Consider the following 20,219-nt stretch of genomic DNA (forward strand, 5'->3'; position numbering starts at 1 on the left):
GGAACCATTCTTCTCTTGAACTACTAATTTCATTCTGGAAAAAACAGGCCTGTGGTCACAACACACCCCTCTGCCTCTCCCCTCCCCTCCTTCATCCCTTTTCGACCCCAGCTTATTTTTGGCCACGAAGGATTGCAACGGGAAGCTCCCAGGCCAGAAACGCTCTGTGACATCTCGCTTTCAGCAATGCACAACTGCAGAGAGAGAGGAGGAGCGGAGCGGTGGAGTCACCAGAACTAAGCTCAAGGTCGAGAATAAAAAACCAGGGCAGGGGGGACACAAATCAGGTTTCCGAGTGGCAGCAGAGCAAAGAGGATCTCACCCTGCTCCTGGACTAGAGGGACTTCTACATGCACACAAACATTTCCATGATTAATGCAGCACATATTACAGACCCTCCAACATCTCTCTGATGAAAATAAGAATCATTCCCGAGGGCCTTCTCGGTCGTGGCGCCCGCCCTGTGGAACGCCCTCCCATCAGATGTCAAGGAGATAAACAACTGTCTGACGTTTAGAAGACATCTGAAGGCAGCCCTGTTCAGGGAAGCTTTTAAAGACTGATGTTTTAATGTACTTTTAATCTTTTGTTGGAAGGCGCCCAGAGTGGCTGGGGAAACCCAGCCAGATGGGGGGGTATTAATAATAAATTATTATTATTAAATTGTAGAGTTGGAAGGGAATCCCAAGGGTCATCTAGACCAACCCCCTGTAAGGAAGAAATCCCTGGATGTCCTGTTCCATCATCAACATCATCATCAATGCTTTTCTTCTAGAGAAAAAACCATGCCGGTACTGCGTACACTTGAGTACCCCCGGGGGAGCACTGATGATGATGATGATGATGATGATAATAATAATAATAATAATAATAATAATTTTATTATTTATACCCCACCCGTCTGACTGGGTTGCCCCAGCCACTCTGGGCGGCTTCCAAAATGTATAAAAAACATAACAGAACATTAAACGTTAAAAAGCTTCCCTATGCCGGGCTGCCCTCAGATGCTTAACTCCTTGCCTAACGAAGCTGAATTCTGGGGGATTCGGGACAGATGAAAGAAAGCCTTACCTCATGCTACACATAGTTAAACTATGGAACTCCTTGCCACGGGAGGCAGCGTGACCACCAACCTGGCTGGCTTCAAAAGAGGATTGGATTAACTCACAGAGGAATGGCTACTAGCCAATAGGGTGATGCTCAGAGGGATAAATCTTTCTGCATCCCAGATGCAGGAAGGGAGAGGGCTCTGGGGTTCCAATCCTGCTGGCGGGTTTCCTGACACGGGTGTCTGGTTGGCTGCAGTGAGAAGAGGATGCTGGACTAGGATGCTGGCCCTGATCCAGCACGCTCTCCTTGCGCTGTTTTTCTTACTCACCCACCCTTTGCCCCTTTCGAGCCCTGCCTGGAAACCTTCTATTCTGCCAGGCAGCCTGTGGCAACCTGGTGCCTCTCGGCTTGGCCCACCTCGCAGGGCTGCAGTGGGGATTAAATGAGGAGGGGGAGCAGGAGAACCACATACGTCGCGTTGCGCTCCTTGTCTCGGGCGAAAGGGGGAATGAAATTAATTCCCTGCAGCACAGAACTCAAGCAAAGCAGAAACCAGCACTGATCTTGGGTGTTTTTCCCCTGCAAACAACAGGCTTACTCGGATGTCACCGGCTGCCCCCCTTCTGAGAAGGGCTGAGGATGGCAGACACAATATTTTTCATATTATTATCATCACTCAGGGCTTCGGCTTGAGTGCCTGCCAAGGAGAGACGGCAAGATTATGTGGGTGGGAGTAGTTTGAGCTAACCGCCCGGCTGCTATCTTAATTCTCCCGCTGCAACTTGAGCAGGAGAGATCTTAATCTCAAGCACAGGACATTATGACGCTTGCCAGAGCCACGCACTCAAGGTTGGAAACTCAGATATATCAGCTAATCGCCAATCGGCACCTTAAATCTAGTTGCGTTCACCGTGACAGAATGTCCAGGCACCTTTGTTCTTTTTTGCAATGAACTTTATTACTACTACTACTGCTACTATTATTATTATTATTATGTTTCATTTCTATACCGCTTTACATTTTAAAGGGGGAAAATCGCCAAGCAGTTTACAACACATTAAAACGTCCAAAAGAACAATCCAGAATAAAACAGCTCCGTTTTAAGATTAAGAGTATGCAACTCTTAATCTTGGGGTTGTGGGTTCAAGCCCCACGTTGGGCAAAAGATTCCTTTTGCTCCTGTGTGATGTTTTATTATACTTTTATATATGCTGGAAGCCACTCAGAGTGGTGGGGGCAACCCAGTCAGATGGGCAGGGTATAACAACAACAACAGTAATTATTATTATTCTTCTTCTAGATGACCCTCGTGGTCCCTTCCAACGCTATGATTCGATGATTCCTATGATGAAACTCAAGCTTCAAGGAAAAGATTTCAGATTCTTCTCTAAGGGACACTTTGCTTTCCCCATATTTATTTGCCTACTTCCCCACTCTGGGAAGCCAGTGGGGTGTAGTGGTTGGAGTGTTGGACAAGGACCTGGGAGATCAGGGTTCAAATCCCCACTCTGCCCTGAAGCTCCCTGGGTGACCTGGCGAGTCAGCTCACAGCCTCTTAACCTCCCTCCCTGAGGAGGGGGGTGAACCATGTTCTCCTTTGAGAAAAAGTTGGGAGATAAATGCAGTAAATAGGCTCTCCTGCTGACCTGCTTAAGAAAGCCAGAGGGGCCAGCCAGAGGGAGACGTTGGGGGTCACAATTGGACCCAAGCCAGCCGCAAAACGCACCTGTTGCCAGGGGGATTTTGTGTTTTTTATAATAATTTTTATGAATTTTTACAGATATTTTAAACATAGCATTCAACTTGTATATAATATAAAATGCATTTGGCCACAACACCCTGAAACTTCCGTCCTCCTCGACTAATGGTTTTCCCACTTATTATCTAATACCGCATTTTGGGATTATAATTATTACTATTAAATCCTAATCATAGATCAACAATTTTTAAATTATACTTTGCAATAATTGATAAAGTCCACCTAACAAAACTTCTTGCAACCCTACTAGCGAAGTTAGTTGTTTACAATTGTCTTTCAAGTATTCTGTAAATTTATTCTAGTCTTTCAGGAAAGTCTGGTCTTGCTGGTTCCAAATTTTCCCTGTTAGTTTCGCCAACTCGGCATAGTCCATTAGTTTCGTCTGCCCCTCTTCTTTCGTTGGTATCTCTTGTTGCTTCCATCGTTGGGCTAGTAATATTCTTGCTGCAGTTGTTGCATATAAAAACAGTCTTTTATCTTGCTTATGTATTTCATTACCTACAATGCCTAGTAAGCAGGCTTCTGGAGGTTTTTTACAAATGTATATTTCAACATTTTTGTAAGTTCTTTATAAATCATTTCCCAGAAAGCTTTCACCTCCTTACAGACCCACCACATATGGTAAAAAGCACCGTATTTTTCGCTCTATAACACGCACCCGACCATAACACGCACGTAGTTTTTAGAGGAGGAAAATCCGTAGGCATGCCACCCGTAGGCATTCCCTCCATAACACGCACAGACATTTCCCCTTACTTTCTAGGAGGAAAAAAGTGAGTGTTATGGTGCAAAAAATACGGGTACCTTCTTTTTCTTTACATTTCCAACAATGATTACTTGTTTTATACATTGCCAGGGGGATTTTGAACACTGCATGCAGCCGGGCAGGTTTTCTCCATCCTTCTCCCCCACCAGCACCTTGAGGTGCCCAGCACCATCGGCTCCCCAAAAATTAAACTGGAAGAAACCAGATCCAAATACAGAGAAAGGAGCAGAAAAACACGGGTTCCTCCCGCCGAAAGAAACTTAACATGAAACACACACAGCAGGGGGAAGAGAGGAGAAATATTCTTGCCTGGGTCCAGAGGTGGGGCTCACGGCAGAGAAGATCCAAGAGGGAGGTTGGCTGAGCTCCGCAGGAGAAAGGACACCCCACACACTTGGGCACCTCAAGGAAATGGACGAAATTGACCTTCGTTGCTCAACTCAGCACAGTGAACTGCCTTTGTCCGTTCCAAGGAGGTCTTCCTGGCGTGCTCGGCGTCCCGGTGAGATTAGACAAGTGTGGCCAGCCTTTAAATAAAATAAACAGCAATAAATTAATGCACTGATATTGCAGAAAAGGAGATTCCGACCCAATGTTGCAAAGAACTTTCTGGGGGACTGACAGCTGGTCAACGTACAGGTGCAATCGAAATTATCCAACCCCCATTGCAAATCAAGTTTATTATCAAAATCTACTGGAGAAGCCAGTATAAGTTGCAATTTCAGCTGAATTTGGGGAAACCACTGGAAGCATCCGTTGAGCTATTTCATTGCTTTTTTTTCTCACTGCAAACAGCTAAAAGTCTGGAAATTTTGATAATAAGATGATCAAGGGACTGGAGACCAAGCCTTATGAGGAACGGTTGAAGGAGCTGGGTACATTTAGCCTGGAAAAGAGGCGACTGAGAGGAGATATGATAGCCATCTTCAAATATCTCAAGGGCTGTCACATGGAAGAGGGAACAAGCTTCTTTTCCCCTGTTCTGGAGGGTAGGACTCGAACGAATGGCTTCAAGTCAAAAGAAAGGAGATTCCAACTAAATCTTAGGAAGAGCTTCCTAAGAGTAAGAGCTGTTCGACACTGGAACAAGGCTGCCCAGAGCAGTGACACAGAAAGCCGACGAAAACAAAATGCAAGTGTAGAAAGAGAGACGGAAAATACCCAAAGGTAGCCCTCATCCAAACAGGGCAAAAAGCAGGATCCATCTAGCTGTCCTATCCTAGCAGCTAGGATAGTAATAGCATCTAAATGGAAAGGTAAAGAACTACCTACCAAAGAGGAATGCCTTCTCAAATTAAACGAATATTTAAAATTGGCTAAATTAACAGCATCCATAAGACAGCAGTCAAATAAAAAACTAAAAAATGAATGGTGATGCTTTGATGACTATATGACAAAATACTGCTCTAAAAAGACATGCTGATATGCTTAAGACTAAGAATGTAAATGCATCAAAACAATAATTTATCAGTGACATATATCTGTATATAGAGAAAATAAAAACAATCAGAATGCAATGATAAGGGTAAAATTGATTCTAGAGAAGATGAGTAGCGGAGGAAGGAAGTTAAGTAGACTGGTGGGTTTATTTTATTTTAGCTTTTTTGGATATTGTGTAATGATTTAATGTATAATGATTTAATGTTTCTTTTCTGTTATGTATAACAGTATTTCTCTTTTTCTTTTGTATGATGGAAAATCTAAATAAAAATTTTAAAAGACACACAGAGAGAGAATGGGTTGCATTAAAAAAAAGAAAGCAGGAAGGATCCATCTATTCTGCTCCCACTTGTTCAGCAGGTCAGTCCAGAGAGAGAGAGGGAATGCAGCTTCTGGCACCAGGACTGCTTTGAATGGCACCGTCAGGTCCAAAGGTCAACGGAAAGAGGGGAGGCTGCATGCACACACCCGCCCACCTGACAAGTGGCGCTGCGTGTTCATTCGGCCATACAATACTCATCTTCAAATAGCCATCCTTAAAGACTGGACTACTGCAATGCGCTTTCCGTAGGACCTCCCTTGAGCTTCACCCGGAAGCAGCAATTGATGCAGAATACTGCAGTGCGAATGCTGACAGGCCTCGTCGAAAGCAACACACCTACTCGGAGATCTGCACTGGTTACCAATTTGCCACTGTTTATTTCCTTGACATCTGACGGGAGAGCGTTCCACAGGGCAGGTGCCACCACCGAGAAGGCCCTCTGCCTGGTTCCCTGTATCCTCACTTCTCGCGGGGGGGGAACCTCCAGAAGGCCCTCGGAGCTGGACCTCAGTGTCCGGGCAGAACGATGAGGGTGGAGACGCTCCTTCAGGTATACAGGGCTGAGGTCGTTTAGGGCTTCAAAGGTCAGCACCAACACTTTGAATTGTGTTCAGAAACGTACTGGAAGCCAATGTAGGTCTTTTAGGACCATTGTTATGTCGTCTTGGTGGCCGCTCCCAGTCACCAGTCTAGCTGTTGCATTCTGGATTAGTTGTAGTTTCCGGGTCACCTTCAAAGGTAGCCCTACATAGAGCGCATTGCAGTAGTCCAAGCGGGAGATAACTAGAGCATGCACCACTCTGCAGGCAGGTAGGGTCTCAGATGGAGCTAGTAGACAGCTGCCCTGGACACAGAATTGGCCTGTGCCTCCATGGACAGTGGTGAGTCCAAAATGACTCCCAGGCTGTGCACCTGGTCCTTCAGGGGCAAACTTACCCCATTCAGGACCAGGGAGTCCCCCAAACCCACCCGCCCCCTGTCCTCCAGAAAGAGCACTTCTGTCTTGTTGGGATTCAACCTCAAGACAGATTGGGACCAGTTTCCCTTCAAGATCGCCTTACCCTGCAGGCGCCCAATTCACCTCTCCGAAAGGCAGAGCTGATTGTCACAGGTAGCGCATTGCACACTGCCTAATACCTCCTCGAACCCAAAGCCAGCCACAAACCTCAGGATTCAAACAAAAGGGGAATCAAACCACATTTCGCTTTTGAAACTGGAGTGGTAAGATTTTTAATACATCAAAACCAGCAGCATAGCAACACTCCTTGGAATTCAGTAACCAAGCAGATTCTCTATAAAACGAAGAGGCATTTATCACAAGCCAACAAGAGAGGGTGAAACTGGGCACAGAAGCTTTCAGCTGTTTTTTAAAAATTATGTTTATTGTGCAATTATAACTTGCTGCACTAGGATTTGCACAAGATGTATTATATAAACAATTTCATTGAAGGTTTATATATTCTTTCCCCTCTCTTTTCTATATACAGTGGTACCTCAGGTTACAGACGCTTCAGGTTACAGACTCCGCTAATGCAGAAATAGTACCTCGGGTTAAGAACTTTGCTTCAGGATGAGAACAGAAATCGTGCTCCTGCGGCGTGGCAGCAGTGGGAGGCCCCATTAGCTAAAGTGGTGCTTCAGGTTAAGAACAGTTTCAGGTTACCGTATTTTTCGCCCCATAGGGCGCACCACCCCATAGGACGCACCTAGGTTTTTTGGGGGGGAAATAAAGAAAAAAAAATTATTTCCCCCCCAGGCGCGGGGCTGGCGCGGGGGAAGCCCAAGCTTCCCCCGACCCCAGCCCCCAGAACAGCCTGCTATCTGCAAGCCTAGGGAGCCCGGCGCGAAGTCGCGCCAGTCTCCCCAGGCTTGCGGAGAGGTGTGTGAAGCCCGGGCGTGCTCTTCAGCACGTCCCAGGCTTCGGAATGCAGGCAGCTCCGCGCAGCCGTCGGGAGCCCGGCACGACTTCGCGCCGGGCTCCCAAGGGCTGCGCAGAGCTTCCTGAAGCCTGCATTCGCCCCATAGGACGCACACACATTTCCCCTTCATTTTTGGAAAGGAAAAAGTGCGTCCTATAGGGCGAAAAATACGGTAAGTATGGACCTCCGGAATGAATTAAGTACTTAACCCAAGGTACTACTGTAATTGTGTTTTGTAAGGAAATTGTATTATACTGGTCCATCTAGCTCTGTACTGCCCACACTGACTGGCAGCACCTCTTTGCCATTCCCAGTGGCGGACCTTCCCAGTGCTATCTGGAGATGCCGGGACCTGAACCCGTGATCTCATCCATGTATACAGATTTTTTTTGTGGTTTTTTGCAACCATGAGATCTAGAAACTTGACAAGTTAGTGGTTACAAATAGTGGTTTGTATTGCCCACCAAGGAATATGCTAACCCAGTGCTTCTCAAAGGGCAGCAGGAGAGGACGGCAATTGTGCTGCGAAGATTCAAGGACAATTAAGGAAACATTTTAACTTTTCAGTGTAGTACAGCATGGTATCACATCAAAATAATTTTACACACATACAAATACACACCCACACCTTAGAAACAGTACCCATGCCTCTCTTCAAGACCACAGTCATACCTCGGGTTACAGACACTTCAGGCTGCGTTTTTTCAGGTTACGGACCGCCGAGTACTGGAACGGGTTACTTCTGGGTTTCGGTGGTCGTGCATGTGCAGAAGCACTAAATCACGCTTGGCACATGCGCAGACGCGCCACTGCGGGTTGCGAATGCTACGGGTTGCGAACGTGCATCCCACACGGATCACGTTCGCAACCCGAGCGTCCACTGTATTAGCTATTCTTCTACAGTTATCCACATCATATTGTTGTGAACAGGGATTTTCCTACAAATATGAAAGATCAGAAAAGAGGAAGGCTGCTTTGTGTTGATGAGTGTTTGTTCGTCTCAAATTTGAGCTAATATAAATGAGATTACCTAGCAAAAAAAAACAAGCTCACACCTCTCACTGAGTTTATATGTAAGGTCAGTGCTTTTTTTTCTAAAAAAAGATGATTGGGGGTATGTGTCCCCCTGCGTCCCCCAGAAAAAAGCAGAGTTTAAGGTTCATATGTAAGAGGTTCGCTTACAATTATATTTTGGGAATGATGTGTGTCCTTACGCTGCTGCATTGTTTAATACTTTCTGGGTGTCCCATTATCGTATTATAAAGTAACTGTGCTCTATGTTACAAATCAAACACCGCCAGAAGTTGTTTCTTTTTGTTTTCCAATATATTTCTTATCAATAAAAAAATCCGGTGTGGCGTGAGCAAATTTTTATTCTGAAAGTTCGAGAACCACTGTGCTGACACCGTAAGAGTCAAAGCAGTAACGATTAATTGCACATTTGTTCAAAATCCAGCTCAAACTATTTCGAGCCCCAGATTGGGCAAAAGAATTGGGGGGGAGATTAACTCTGCAAAACTGATGGTCTTGATCCAACGACACCACTTTTCCAAAGCCTGCTGCTCCCAGGGCGGGTGGGAACCTCTGGTTCAAAGCATAGATTTGGCTGCATTTCCCAAGCCTTACTCTTTGCAGCCACAGAAAACAAGATTTCCTCCTGTTCTCCTGGGACCAGCCTGGGCACCAGTTCAGCCTCGTAGAGAGAGGCCCTCGCCATTATTTCTTTTAAAGGGGTCAGCCTCCCCACCACCCCAAGAACTTCTGGGATTTTCCCCAGCTGTGAGACCAGGAGCAGGCTGTCCCATTGTCTCTCCACAAAACCACAAAATTCTCACTGCCCACCACCAAGAAGCGAAAGGATGGGGAAAGGAAAACCTCTCTTCGCTTGCCCACTCCCCACCTCGGCCAAAGGGAACTGGCTGGCACGCGGTAAGATAATCCTGAATGGCTGTTTTCCCAAAAAGGCCTTGACCTATTTCTTTTTCCCTTGGGGAAAAACTCAGAGCTTTACAGGCTTCCTCAGACTTCTTGGAGATGGAGACCTTGTCTCTCCTGAACTGAAAGGTGCAAAAAGACGACGCAGAGCAAGCGAGAGCCAGTTGCTTCCAGAGGAGTCTCTCTGTGCGAGTATCTGATATGTGATTTTATTCATAAAATGAGGACCAGCTGGCTTCACAGGAGCCCATCCGTGTCTCTCTGCATGAGTCTCCGAGCTATTACTGTACAGACATACCTCATGTTACGTCCGCTTCATGTTACGTTCTTTCAGGTTACGTCCCACGGTGACCTGGAAGTACCGGAAAGGGTTACTTCCGGGTTTCGCTGCTTGCGCATGTGCAGAAGTGCCAAATGACATCATGCACAGAAGCAGCGAATCGCAACCTGTGCGTGCGCATACGCGCTGCTGCGGGTTGCGCTCTTTTCATGTTGTGAACGAGCCTCCGGAACGGATCCCGTTCGCAACCAGAGGTACCACTGTATTTGTAAGATCAGTGTTTGAAATTAGCCAGGCGCTAATTTGTCGTCATCTCAGATTTACTGTTAGAGGGAGCAACTTCACGGAACATGTTAAAACAGTAAAATGTTGCCTATCACTAATAATGTGTCCAGACTGGACTACTGCGGAGTGCTCTCTGTGGGGCTTGACTTGCGCTTGACTCTGAAGATGCCTTTGAGAGCAGCATGCTAGACTAGCTGGCTCTCGTTTGGTGGGATCCAGCCCTTCCAATAATCATTCCCCATCACGCTCCAGTGGGTTCCCTTCCCCAGAGGTGAGGGTCCCACTCCCAGGGGCTTAGACCCAGCCAACTTCAGTGGAGTCAACCAGCTTTCTCTGCTAGTTTATCCTCTGTTTGCTGACCCTGTCTGCCCACCAGGGGAGAATTCCTGCAGAGGTCCCCGCCTGGAGGTCTGTCCAGAACCAGAGTGTTCAAAGTCTACCCGCTGGGCAGCTCCTTAGGCAAACATACTGTACTATTGCTCCTCAAGATTAAAAGTCCTCTTTGCAGCACTGCAAGTAGCACGTCAAAAAAATCACTGCTCCCTAGCTGTTTTTAAGGATTCTGGTAGAGCCCCCAGGCAAAAATGTGGGACTTTTAAAAAAAGAGAGCGGAACGGCAACGTTTCGGTCCTGAGTTCAAATCCCCATTCTGCTATGAAATTATCCCCTGCAGCCTCATTTTTTCCACCCACACTTCTGTCAGCCACATGAAGAGAGAACTCCTTGCCTACCTCACAGGGCTGGTGTAAAAAGTGACGAGAAAGCCTTGAATCCCAAATGCCTGGTCGCAGAATCTTATAATTGTAGAGTTGGAAGGGAGCCCAAGGGGGTTGTTATTTTACCAGTGCTAGTTTTCTTGAAAAAGAGGTGCTGGAACTCACTTTGAATGCCTCCCTCATTCTCTTAAAATGGCAAAGGCAACTTCCCGAGAGGCAATGGAACTAAGTTCCAGCTGGAAAAAAAGCCTTGCTTTTGCCCATTGTGGGACTTGAACCCACAACCCTGTGATTAGAGCCTCATGCTCCACCGACTGAGCTCATCCGTGGCCAGCAGGCGTTCCATGCAGGAAAGCAAGCAGACTGACAGGGGGTGACTCCTTTCTGCCACTGCCATGTTATACACTGAGAACATTGGCGAGGCTGGAAGACGAGCCCTGCTTGGTCGGGGTAAAAGATGCAGAGGTCCTCCGCCCTCGCCACCCCCCATCCACAAGGTTAACACAAGGCTGCCAGGGTGCCCAGTTGGCAGTGACCCAAGACGGGGCCTCCTTGGTGGTGGCTTCCCGTTTGTGAGATGCCCTCACTCATGAGGTGCATCCATCTCCCTCGCTATTAGCTTCCAGGAGAAATTTAAAAGCAGACCAGGCATTTGGGAGCTGAAGTTGTTTTGAGAGCTGCCAATTCCTTTTAGTTGTTGTCAACTGCTTTTATCTGCTTTTAATCCAGCTTTAACTACTTAAAGAAAAGAAGCCATTATGCAATTCTTGTCCTAAACTTTCAGTCAATCGATCATCAAAAGCTCCACAATGGTCCACAAACCCTGAAGTGAAATTATGGAGGTTTTTACTATAAATAAGGCTACCTTTTTTTGCATATGTAGTTGTACCTGTATTGGTGTGGATCAGGACTTCCCAAACTTGGGTCTCCAGCTGTTTTTGGACTACAGTTCCCATCATCCCCGACCACTGGGCACCTAGGGATGGGAGTTGTAGTCCAAAAACAGCTGGAGACCCAAGTTTGGGAAACTCTGGTGCGGACCATCCTTTGTCAACCTGGTGCCATCCAGATGTTTGGGCTCCAACTCCCCTCTGGCGCCACCGGCACGGTCAGGCTCTGCCTCAATCTATATACACAGGGGAAAGCAATGCATCTTTGCAAAGAGTGGGGAGAAATCTAGCTCCAGACTGGTGTGGCTTTTCTGTGGGTGGGCTTATTGTGCAGCATAAACACAGTCTGCTGGATCCAGCCAACAGCCCATCAAGAAACAGAATTTTAGCATTGGATGGGACCCTGAGGGTCATCTAGTCCAACCCCCTGCGAGTTGCCCCATATGGGAATCAAACCTGCAACCTTGATTCTAACCAGCATCCTGTTGTTACCGTGGCCAACCAGATGCCCCCACTGGGAAGCCCACGAGCAGGACCCGAGTTCAAGAGAGCTCTCCCCTTCAGTGGCTTCCAGCAACTGGGATTTAGAAGCATTGCGGCCTCTGAATGTGGGAGAAGCATAGCCATGGTGGCGAGTTGCCACTGAATTTCTCCTCCCTGAATTTGCCCAATCAGCTTTCAAAGCCAACCAAGTTGTTGGCCATTCCTGCCTCAAGTGGGAGGGAGTGCCATAGTTTTAAGGACTTGCCTGGACCTGCTGTAAACTTCCATCGTGTCACCTCTAACCTGCCTTTTCTCATAACTAAAAAGTCCCAGACGCTGAAGAAACCTTTCCTCCTAGGGGAGCTTGCTGCAACTGATCAGGTCATTCTGCATCAGTGCTGGGTTTATCCCGGACCGTCCACACACCATTCTGCTTTATATTAGTTGCTCAGCAATGCATGCCACCCCACTGTTATTGACTTCCAGAAGGGCACTTTTGCACAACAAGGAAATCCCAAACCAGAGCATTCACTGTATAAAAAGCTGCAGAATTTCAGCAAGAAATTACAGGGCATGCACCATTTAGGAGCAAATCATGTCTGCCCCCCAAACTATGCAAGGATAGTATCAAAGGCAGGGTTGCAAGCGAGATTTTTGGTTTGGTTTCTTGCCCTGAGATATACAGATGTAGGGCAATATACAAACTTAAGTGGCTACCCTGATACCACCACCACCACCACAAGAATAATGTAACCTCCCCAATATCACCATGAACAGAAATCCCACTGGATTCACGTTAAATAGGGCGGGGGGGGGGCGCTAACCAGCCCCAGCACAAGGAACTCAGCTGGTCCTTAGGGACACAGGAAGCTTACAGAGTCAGACTGCTCGTCTGTCTAGATCAATGTGGTCTGCGCTGGTTCTCTACCATTTGATCCAGGGGACATCAACAGAAGTCTAGTGTCCAGATCAAGCCAAGTCATAGTCCTACTCTACCTTGGTCAGACCACACCTGGAATACTCTGTCCAGTTCTGGGCACCACGATTTAAGAAGGATCTTGACAAGCTGAAAGATGTGCAGAGGAGAGCAACCAAGATGATCAAGGGACTGGAAAGCAAGCCTGATGAGGAGCGCTTGAAGGAGCTGGGGATGTTTAGCCTGGAAAAGAGGAGATATGAGAGCCATCTTCAAATATCTCAAGGGCTGTCAGAGGGAAGAGGGAGCAAGCTTGTCTTCTCCTGCTCTGGAGGGTAGGACTCGAACCCATGGCTTCAAGTTACAAGAAAGGAGATTCCGAATCAGCCTCAGGAAAGACTTTCTGATAATAAGAGGAACAGGTGGTGGGCTCTCCTTCCTTGGAGGTTTTAAAGCAGAGGTTGGATGGCTGTCTGTCATGGATGTTTGAGCTGAGATTCCTGCATTGCAGGGGGTTGGACTAGATGACTCTTGGAGTCCCTTCCAACTCTAGAAATCTATGATTCTGTGACAGTCCTATCAGGAGATGCTGGGAAGTGAACCTGGGACCTCAGCAAGCAGGGTGATGTTGATTTATTTTTTTGCAATCTAGAAACTTGATACGCTGCCTTATGCAGAGCCAGACCTTGCTTTGGTCCACGTTGCTCAGTATCACCTACACTGACCGGCAGCAGCTCTCCCAGTCCTACCTGGCGACGCTTGGGACTGAACCTGGGATCTTCTGCATGCAGAGCAGATGTCCTGCTGGGCTAGGACTCTCCTGCTATTTTACTATCAACTCTTCCCATATACTTTGGAGAGGATAACCAGGAGGAGAAAACATCTATTTTCCAGGTTTTGCTGAATTTCAACTCCCAACATCGCTCCTGACCATTCCTGGCTGCTGAGAGTTGGAGTACTGAAACACCCGGAGGGCGATGGGTGCGAATTCCCACCAATATTTTGCCCAAGGAAACCAAGGATTCCAATAGGTGAGTCTGCCTTATTTCAAATCAGGCCATTGGCCAGTCTCTCCCAGTACGGTGCATTCATCCAACAAGCAAATCCCCCCCCCCCCCGTTTTAAGATCTTACTTGAAGCTGGATAGCTAAATTGGTAGAGCATTAGTCTCTCAATCCCTGGGTTGAGGGTTCAAGCCCCACATTGGGTGACAGATTCCTGCATTTCAGGGGGTTGGACTAGATGCCCCCCGTGGTCCCTTCTGACGATACATTTCTATGATTTTTTCCCATCAGGAAGCAGCTTTTTCAACCCAAAGGAGACCGGCAGAACAATGTCTGAGGCGCTTAACCTTTGTACATTCCAGCAGCGCTAGAGATATTTCTCAATCTCTCTCTCTCTTTATGTACTGTGGAACCTCGGAAGCCAAATGCCTTTGAACTCAAACGTTCCGGCTCCCCAACAATCAAAAACCAGAAGTAATTGTTCCGGTTTCTGAACAATTTTTGGAAGCTGATCAGAAGCCGCCCCTTGGTTTTCTAAATATTCCAGAGTTGAACTGACTCCCGGAACAGATTGAATTTTAAAACCAAGGTACAACTGTATCCAATATAGAGAGTTGTTTTGTTGGCACCCGTCTGTCTCAAGAAACAGTTCATGGATACACACCCATTTATATATTATACATTTTTAGCAGAAAAAGGCAGGGCATCAAGGGGGGAGAATATTTCTTTAAAAAAAACAACTTTGCATACATTGACGGTTGGAAGAGGTATCTCTTTTTTTACCCCGAAAGCTGGCTTATAAATACTTTAAATAAATAAATTTGGAGTGGGTGGGAGGAATGCCAAGGAGAAAGGAAGCCAAAACACTTTTTAAAAAACTGTACCCACACCTAAAGAAACAGACCTCCCATTTTTTGTCCTTCGAAGTAGCCTCAAAGTTGCTCTCTATTCCCCAGCCTCAAACTCTGACCAGGAAAACAAAGTCACCTTCCACGCCCCCCCACCCTAGAACTGAAATTTCCCCGAGTCCTTGAAAGCTTGAGTGTTTTCAAACGCCCCCGCCCGGCTTTTCAAGCAGGCAAATGGGGAGGGAGCAGAACTTAGCCTTTTTTCTGCCCCCCCCCTTCAAGCAGAGTTAATGTATAATTAAGTCTGGGGGGTGAATTAACCCCTCGATGCCCACAGAGGACGTTCATTCTCTACCTGTTGGGGGGCGGGGAACAAGGCAGGGAAACTTTTTATTTTGTGGGGGGGGAGTCATACCAGGGGGCTGTTAGTCCGAAGGTTAACATCTGATCTCCCCAACCCCCAACCCACCGAAAAACACCCATAAGCACTCAGGCTTGATAAGGGGAAATGAAGACCCCTGCCCCTTTGCTTGCAGGGCAGGGTGGGGCACTGGGAAGAGAAACGAGGAAGCCAAGTCACTTTGAGACAGATCTTTCCTAATGGGGGGGTTGCGGATTTTTTGACAACTGCCCCCCTCCCCCCCCCACAATAAGGATCTCAGCTCTTGTGAAGAGGCGAGGGACTCAACCTCTAGACCCCCAAAATTGTAGGGAGTTATCTTTTCTCCCCCCAAATCTGTATCTCAGAGAGCGCCCCTCGCCCCTCTTCAGTCCCAAAGGGGGGGGGGGTGTGACAGAAATTAACCATTTGAGCCTCCCTTCTTTCAGACAGCAAGGGGAGCGATCAAGCTCTCTACCCCCTCACTTTAACCCCCTCCCTGATTTCAGATTGGGGGTGTCACATTTATAACCCCCCCAAATATATCACCAAGGGCATAAGCCCCCAACCAATTTCAACCCGGCGGGGGGAGGAGGCCAGGAAACAAGCCTTCCCCTCCCCTCAAGTGGGGGGGTTTGGAACTGGCCTTTCAAATGGGGGGGGTCAGAGCCACAGACTTTAAGCCCCCTAACCTATGGGAGACAAACTATGGAGGGGGGAGCAATAAGCTTTCGACTTATTAAGCAATAAGCTTTCGACCCTACCAAAATTAACTCATAACAACATTAAAGATACACTTTTTAAGAGGGGGGTCCATCTCAGTTACTCCTCCCCCCCCCATTTCCCCCCTTAGGTGAGGAGTGGGGCAGCTGCGCCGTGCGCATGCGCCTCCCGCCGCCGCTCACGCCGAGAACTCACCCCTCCCCTCGCTCGCGCTCCTTCCTCCAGCTGCTTCTGCCGCCGCCGCCGCCGCCGCCGCGCGCCCTCCGGCTAGCCCGCCGAGCCACGCCCCCTACGCCCCCGCCTCGGCCAATCAGCGCGGGGCCAGGCCGAGGGGCGGGGCGGGCGAGGCGAGAGGGAAGAGAGGGCAGCGGGGAGCCCGCCGCCCGCGGGAGTGGCAGTCCGCCTGCGCCAATCCGGGAGAGGCATTGTGGAAAGGAGGCGGGGAGAGAGGAACTGGGGAAGGCAATAGGTCGCGAAAGGCGGCGGCGGAAAGCGGGGCGAGGCGGGGTTTAGTGGGGTGGTCACGCCCAGTGGGCGGGGCAAGGCGAAGCTGGGTGGAGCCTCTGGCTTTACTTCTTTTATTATTACAGTAGTACGAATATTACGGTAATTAGTAATGAAGTATTAATTTGGGGGGGAGGGAATGTATTATATTATATTATATTATATTATATTATATTATATTATATTATATTATATTATATTATATTATATTATATTATATTAGTCCAAGCACTGAATTACTGTACTATAGGATACTTCATTTATTTATATGTTTATATCTGATGAAGATATGCATTTTAACAGTATTGCACATTTATTCTTATATTAATGTACAGTGGTGCCTCGCAAGACGAAATTAATTCGTTCCGCGAGTTTTTTCGTCTAGCGAATTTTTCGTCTTGCGAAGCACGAAATCCCATAGGAATGCATTGAAATCCAATTAATGCGTTCCTATGGTCACAAAAAGTCCAAACAAGGCCAAATTTGGTACAACAAGAGTTTATTAAGTGCTCTTTAAAGTCACACATACTGTAAAGAGCATTTCAAAAACTGAAGGAACAATAAATTAAGTTTCTAAACATGACAGGAAAAACATTTAAAAATCAACAAAGTGTACATTACATTTTCTAAGACTCTGGGGGACAACTCGAAGAAGGTTCCTCTTCCACTCTTTGCTTCTTGCTGAAGAACCTGTCCATGGTCTGCTGCTTCATCCGCCTTTTCAGCACCTCCCTGAAAGGCGACATGACCCTCGTATCAAAAGTGTTCGCAAGGTCATGTGCCACATGCTTGTTAGGGTGGTTCCGCTCTGCAAAAGCCTGCACATCCTTCCACTTCATGCAAATGTCCCTCAGTTCTTTGGAGGACGGCCGTTCCTCAGTTGCTTCCTCCTCTTCCAGCGAGGCCTGCTCCTGCGCAACCTCTGCCTGCAGTTCAACCAGCTCCTGGGTGGTCAGCTCGTGGTCGTGCTCCTCCACCAGCTCGCTGACGTCCTCCTCTGTGACCTCCAGGCCCATGGTCCTCCCCAAGGCAACAGTGTCCTGCACCACTGTTGACTCTGGTGCATCAGAGTCACTTGGTGCCACACAGTCCGGCCACAGGCTGCGCCAAGCGCAATTCAGATTTCTCTGGCTGATCCTTTTCCAGGCCGTGGTGATCATCTTCAAGCAGGTGACGATGTCGAAGTGGTCCTTCCAGAATTCCCGCAGGGTGATGGTGGTGCAATCGGTCACCTCGAAGCATCGCCTGAAAAGCTCCTTGGTGTAGAGTTTTTTGAAATTGGCGATGACCTGCTGATCCATCGGCTGGAGCAGTGGCGTGGTGTTAGGCGGCAGGAACATGATGTTGATGAAGCTGAACTCCTCCAACAAGTCCTCCTCACGGCCTTTAGGATGAGCAGGAGCATTGTCCATCAGAAGCAAAGCCTTCAGCGGCAGGTCGTTGTCCAGCAGGTACTGTTGGACAGCAGGGCCAAAAGCAAGATTGACCCAGTCCACAAACAGCACATGTGTGACCCAAGCCTTACTGTTGGATCGCCACATGACACTCAGCTGCTCCTTGTCGACCTTGTGTTTCTTGAAGGCCCGTGGGTTCTCCGAGTGGTACACCAGCAGGGGCTTGATCTTCAGGTCGCCGCTTGCGTTGTCACAGAAGAGCAGGGTCAGACGGTCCTTCATGGGCTTGTGGCCAGGCAACTTGGCCTCCTCCTGTGTGATGAAAGTCCTTTTGGGCATCCTCTTCCAAAACAGCCCGGTCTTGTCACAGTTGAAGACCTGCTGTGGAACGTAGCCCTCCATCTTCACAGCCTCCAGGAACTCCAAGGCAAAGTCTTCAGCCTCAGGAACATCAGAACTGGCAGCCTCTCCATGCCTGACCACGCTGTGGATTCCAGATCTCGTCTTGAACTGGTCAAACCAGCCTCTGCTTGCCTTGAAGACTTCTGGCTCGCCTGAGGTTCCTGGCTGTTCCCGGACGAGGTCTGCGTGCAAGGCCTTGGCCTTCTCACAAATCACGGCCTCAGTCACTGTGTCCCCTGCACGTTGCTTCTCTTCTAACCAGATGAGCAGCAACTTCTCGACCTCCTCCAGAACAGCTGGGCGGTTCTTCACGATCCTGGTGACTCCCTTGGCTGCATCAGTCGCAAGGATCTTCTCCCTCATCTTCAGGATGGTGCCGATGGTCGATGGGTTCCTGCCGTACTCCCTGGCGAGGTCTGTCACACGCATTCCACCGTCGTGCTTCCGGATGATCTCCTTCTTCATTTCCAGCGTCACCTTCTCCTTCTTCCTCTCGCCGGCCTCTGCAGCAGCAGTCTTCTTGGGTCCCATGGCAGCACAGCTCCTAGCTTCGTAAACTCAGAAAAAAAAAATCAGTGCTTCACACCCAAAAAATTCAAAAGCACCCAGCCACCCACCACACAGGAATTCAAACCCAGAACCAAGTCCTTGAATTCCAAACACTCAACCCAAAATCCAAAACCCCCAAAAAAAGTTTTAAAAGGTTAACTTACGAAATGGCTGCAAATCACCAAAGTCTTCAAAATCCTCAAATGGCTGCAAAAGAAGTTTTGGAAAAGCTTTAAAAATCACCAAAGTCTTCAAAATCCTCAAATGGCTGCAAAAGAAGTTTTGGAAAAGCTTTAAAAATCACCAAAGTCTTCAAAAACCTCAACTGTTCCCCCAGCCACCCACCCACCACACAGAAATTGCAAACCCCTCCCCAACTGTTGCAAACCCCTCCCCAACTGTTGCAAACCCCTCCCCAACTGCTCCCCCAGCCACCCACCACACAGAAATTCAAACTCAGATTTTTTTTTTTAAAAAAAAAACATGGCCCAATGGTCACAGAAAAATCAAAAAAATTCAAAAAAACCCCACACAAGCTCCCAGATTCTTGCAAACCCCTCCCCAACTGCTCCCCCAGCCACCCACCACACAGAAATTCAAACTCAGGAATTTTTTTTTTTAAAAAACCAACATGGCCCAATGGTCACAGAAAATCATAAAAATGCAGGAAAAAACCACACAAGCTCCCAGATTCTTGCAAACCTCTCCCCAACACCAAGTCCTTGAATTCCAAACACCCCAACCCAAAATCCAAAAACCCCCCAAAAAGTTTTAAAAGTTTAACTTACCAAACGGCTGCAAAAGAAGTTTTGGAAAAGCTTCAAAAATCAGCAAAGTCCTCAAAAACCTCAGAAAAGGCTACCACACCGCATGCTATGAGTTGCTCCTCGAAGTCAAGTCGCAACTGCACCTCTTCAAGCAATGCACCCTGGGTATTAACGGTTTTATGAAAAAGGAAACAAACTTGCAAGACGTTTTCGTCTTGCGAAGCAAGCCCATAGGGAAATTCGTCTTGCGAAGCAGCTCAAAAAACGGAAAACCCTTTCGTCTAGCGAGTTTTCCGTCTTGCGAGGCATTTGTCTTGCGGGGCACCACTGTACTTAAAATGACTACGCACAAAAATGAATAAGTGATTGCAATGTACACACAGTTAAGCAGTATAAATATGTGTGAACAATGTTCTTAAAAACAATTGTTAACAATGCCTATAATAATAACAACTGATTGGTTCAAAATTGGGAAAGGAGTATGACAAGGCTGTATATTGTCTCCCTCCTTATTTAACTTATATGCAGAATTCATCATGCGAAAGGCTGGGCTGGATGAATCCCAAGCCGGAATTAAGATTGCTGGAAGAAATATCAACAACCTCAGATATGCAGATGACACAACCTTGATGGCAGAAAGTGAGGAGGAATTAAAGAACCTTTTAATGAGGGTGAAAGAGGAGAGCGCAAAATATGGTCTGAAGCTCAACACCAAAAAAATGAAGATCATGGCCACTGGGCCCATCACCTCCTGACAAATAGAAGGGGAAGAAATGGAGGCAGTGAGAGATTTTACTTTCTTGGGCTCCATGATCACTGCGGATGGTGACAGCAGTCACGAAATTAAAAGACGCCTGCTCCTTGGGAGAAAGGCGATGGCAAACCTAG

At 47.6% G+C, this 20,219-nt stretch overlaps 2 protein-coding genes across 7 annotated transcripts in view; both read right to left on the reverse strand.

The window, feature by feature from the left end:
* SLC25A42 (solute carrier family 25 member 42) overlaps positions 1-15,965 on the reverse strand; it is a 28,373-nt gene extending 12,408 nt beyond the window's left edge. The window contains exons 1-3 of one of the 6 annotated variants that reach the window (XM_080989144.1): positions 15,911-15,962; positions 12,842-13,004; positions 3,885-4,102 (exon numbers count right to left, since the gene is read on the reverse strand). The gene's annotated coding sequence lies outside the window, so the exon portion shown is untranslated. Of the gene's footprint in view, positions 1-1,378; positions 3,844-3,884; positions 4,103-12,720; positions 12,743-12,773; positions 13,156-15,910 lie in introns of those variants that run through there. The other 5 variants (XM_080989146.1, XM_080989143.1, XM_080989145.1 and 2 more) reach the window with 5 other exon arrangements.
* Positions 15,907-19,658, reverse strand: LOC308467152 (tigger transposable element-derived protein 1-like; the record flags this gene model as incomplete). The annotated part of the gene is made up of 4 exons (XM_080988575.1): positions 19,353-19,658; positions 18,729-18,771; positions 17,295-18,572; positions 15,907-16,118 (listed from the first exon to the last, which is right to left on the reverse strand). Exons 3-4 carry the CDS (start codon positions 18,544-18,546, stop codon positions 15,907-15,909), a joined length of 1,464 nt encoding a protein of 487 aa, XP_080844701.1. The 5' UTR covers positions 18,547-18,572; positions 18,729-18,771; positions 19,353-19,658.
* Positions 19,659-20,219: the final 561 nt, after the last annotated feature.

This window comes from Podarcis pityusensis, assembly GCF_964106645.2.
Source record: "Podarcis pityusensis genome assembly, chromosome: 18".
Classification (NCBI taxonomy): domain Eukaryota; kingdom Metazoa; phylum Chordata; class Lepidosauria; order Squamata; family Lacertidae; genus Podarcis; species Podarcis pityusensis.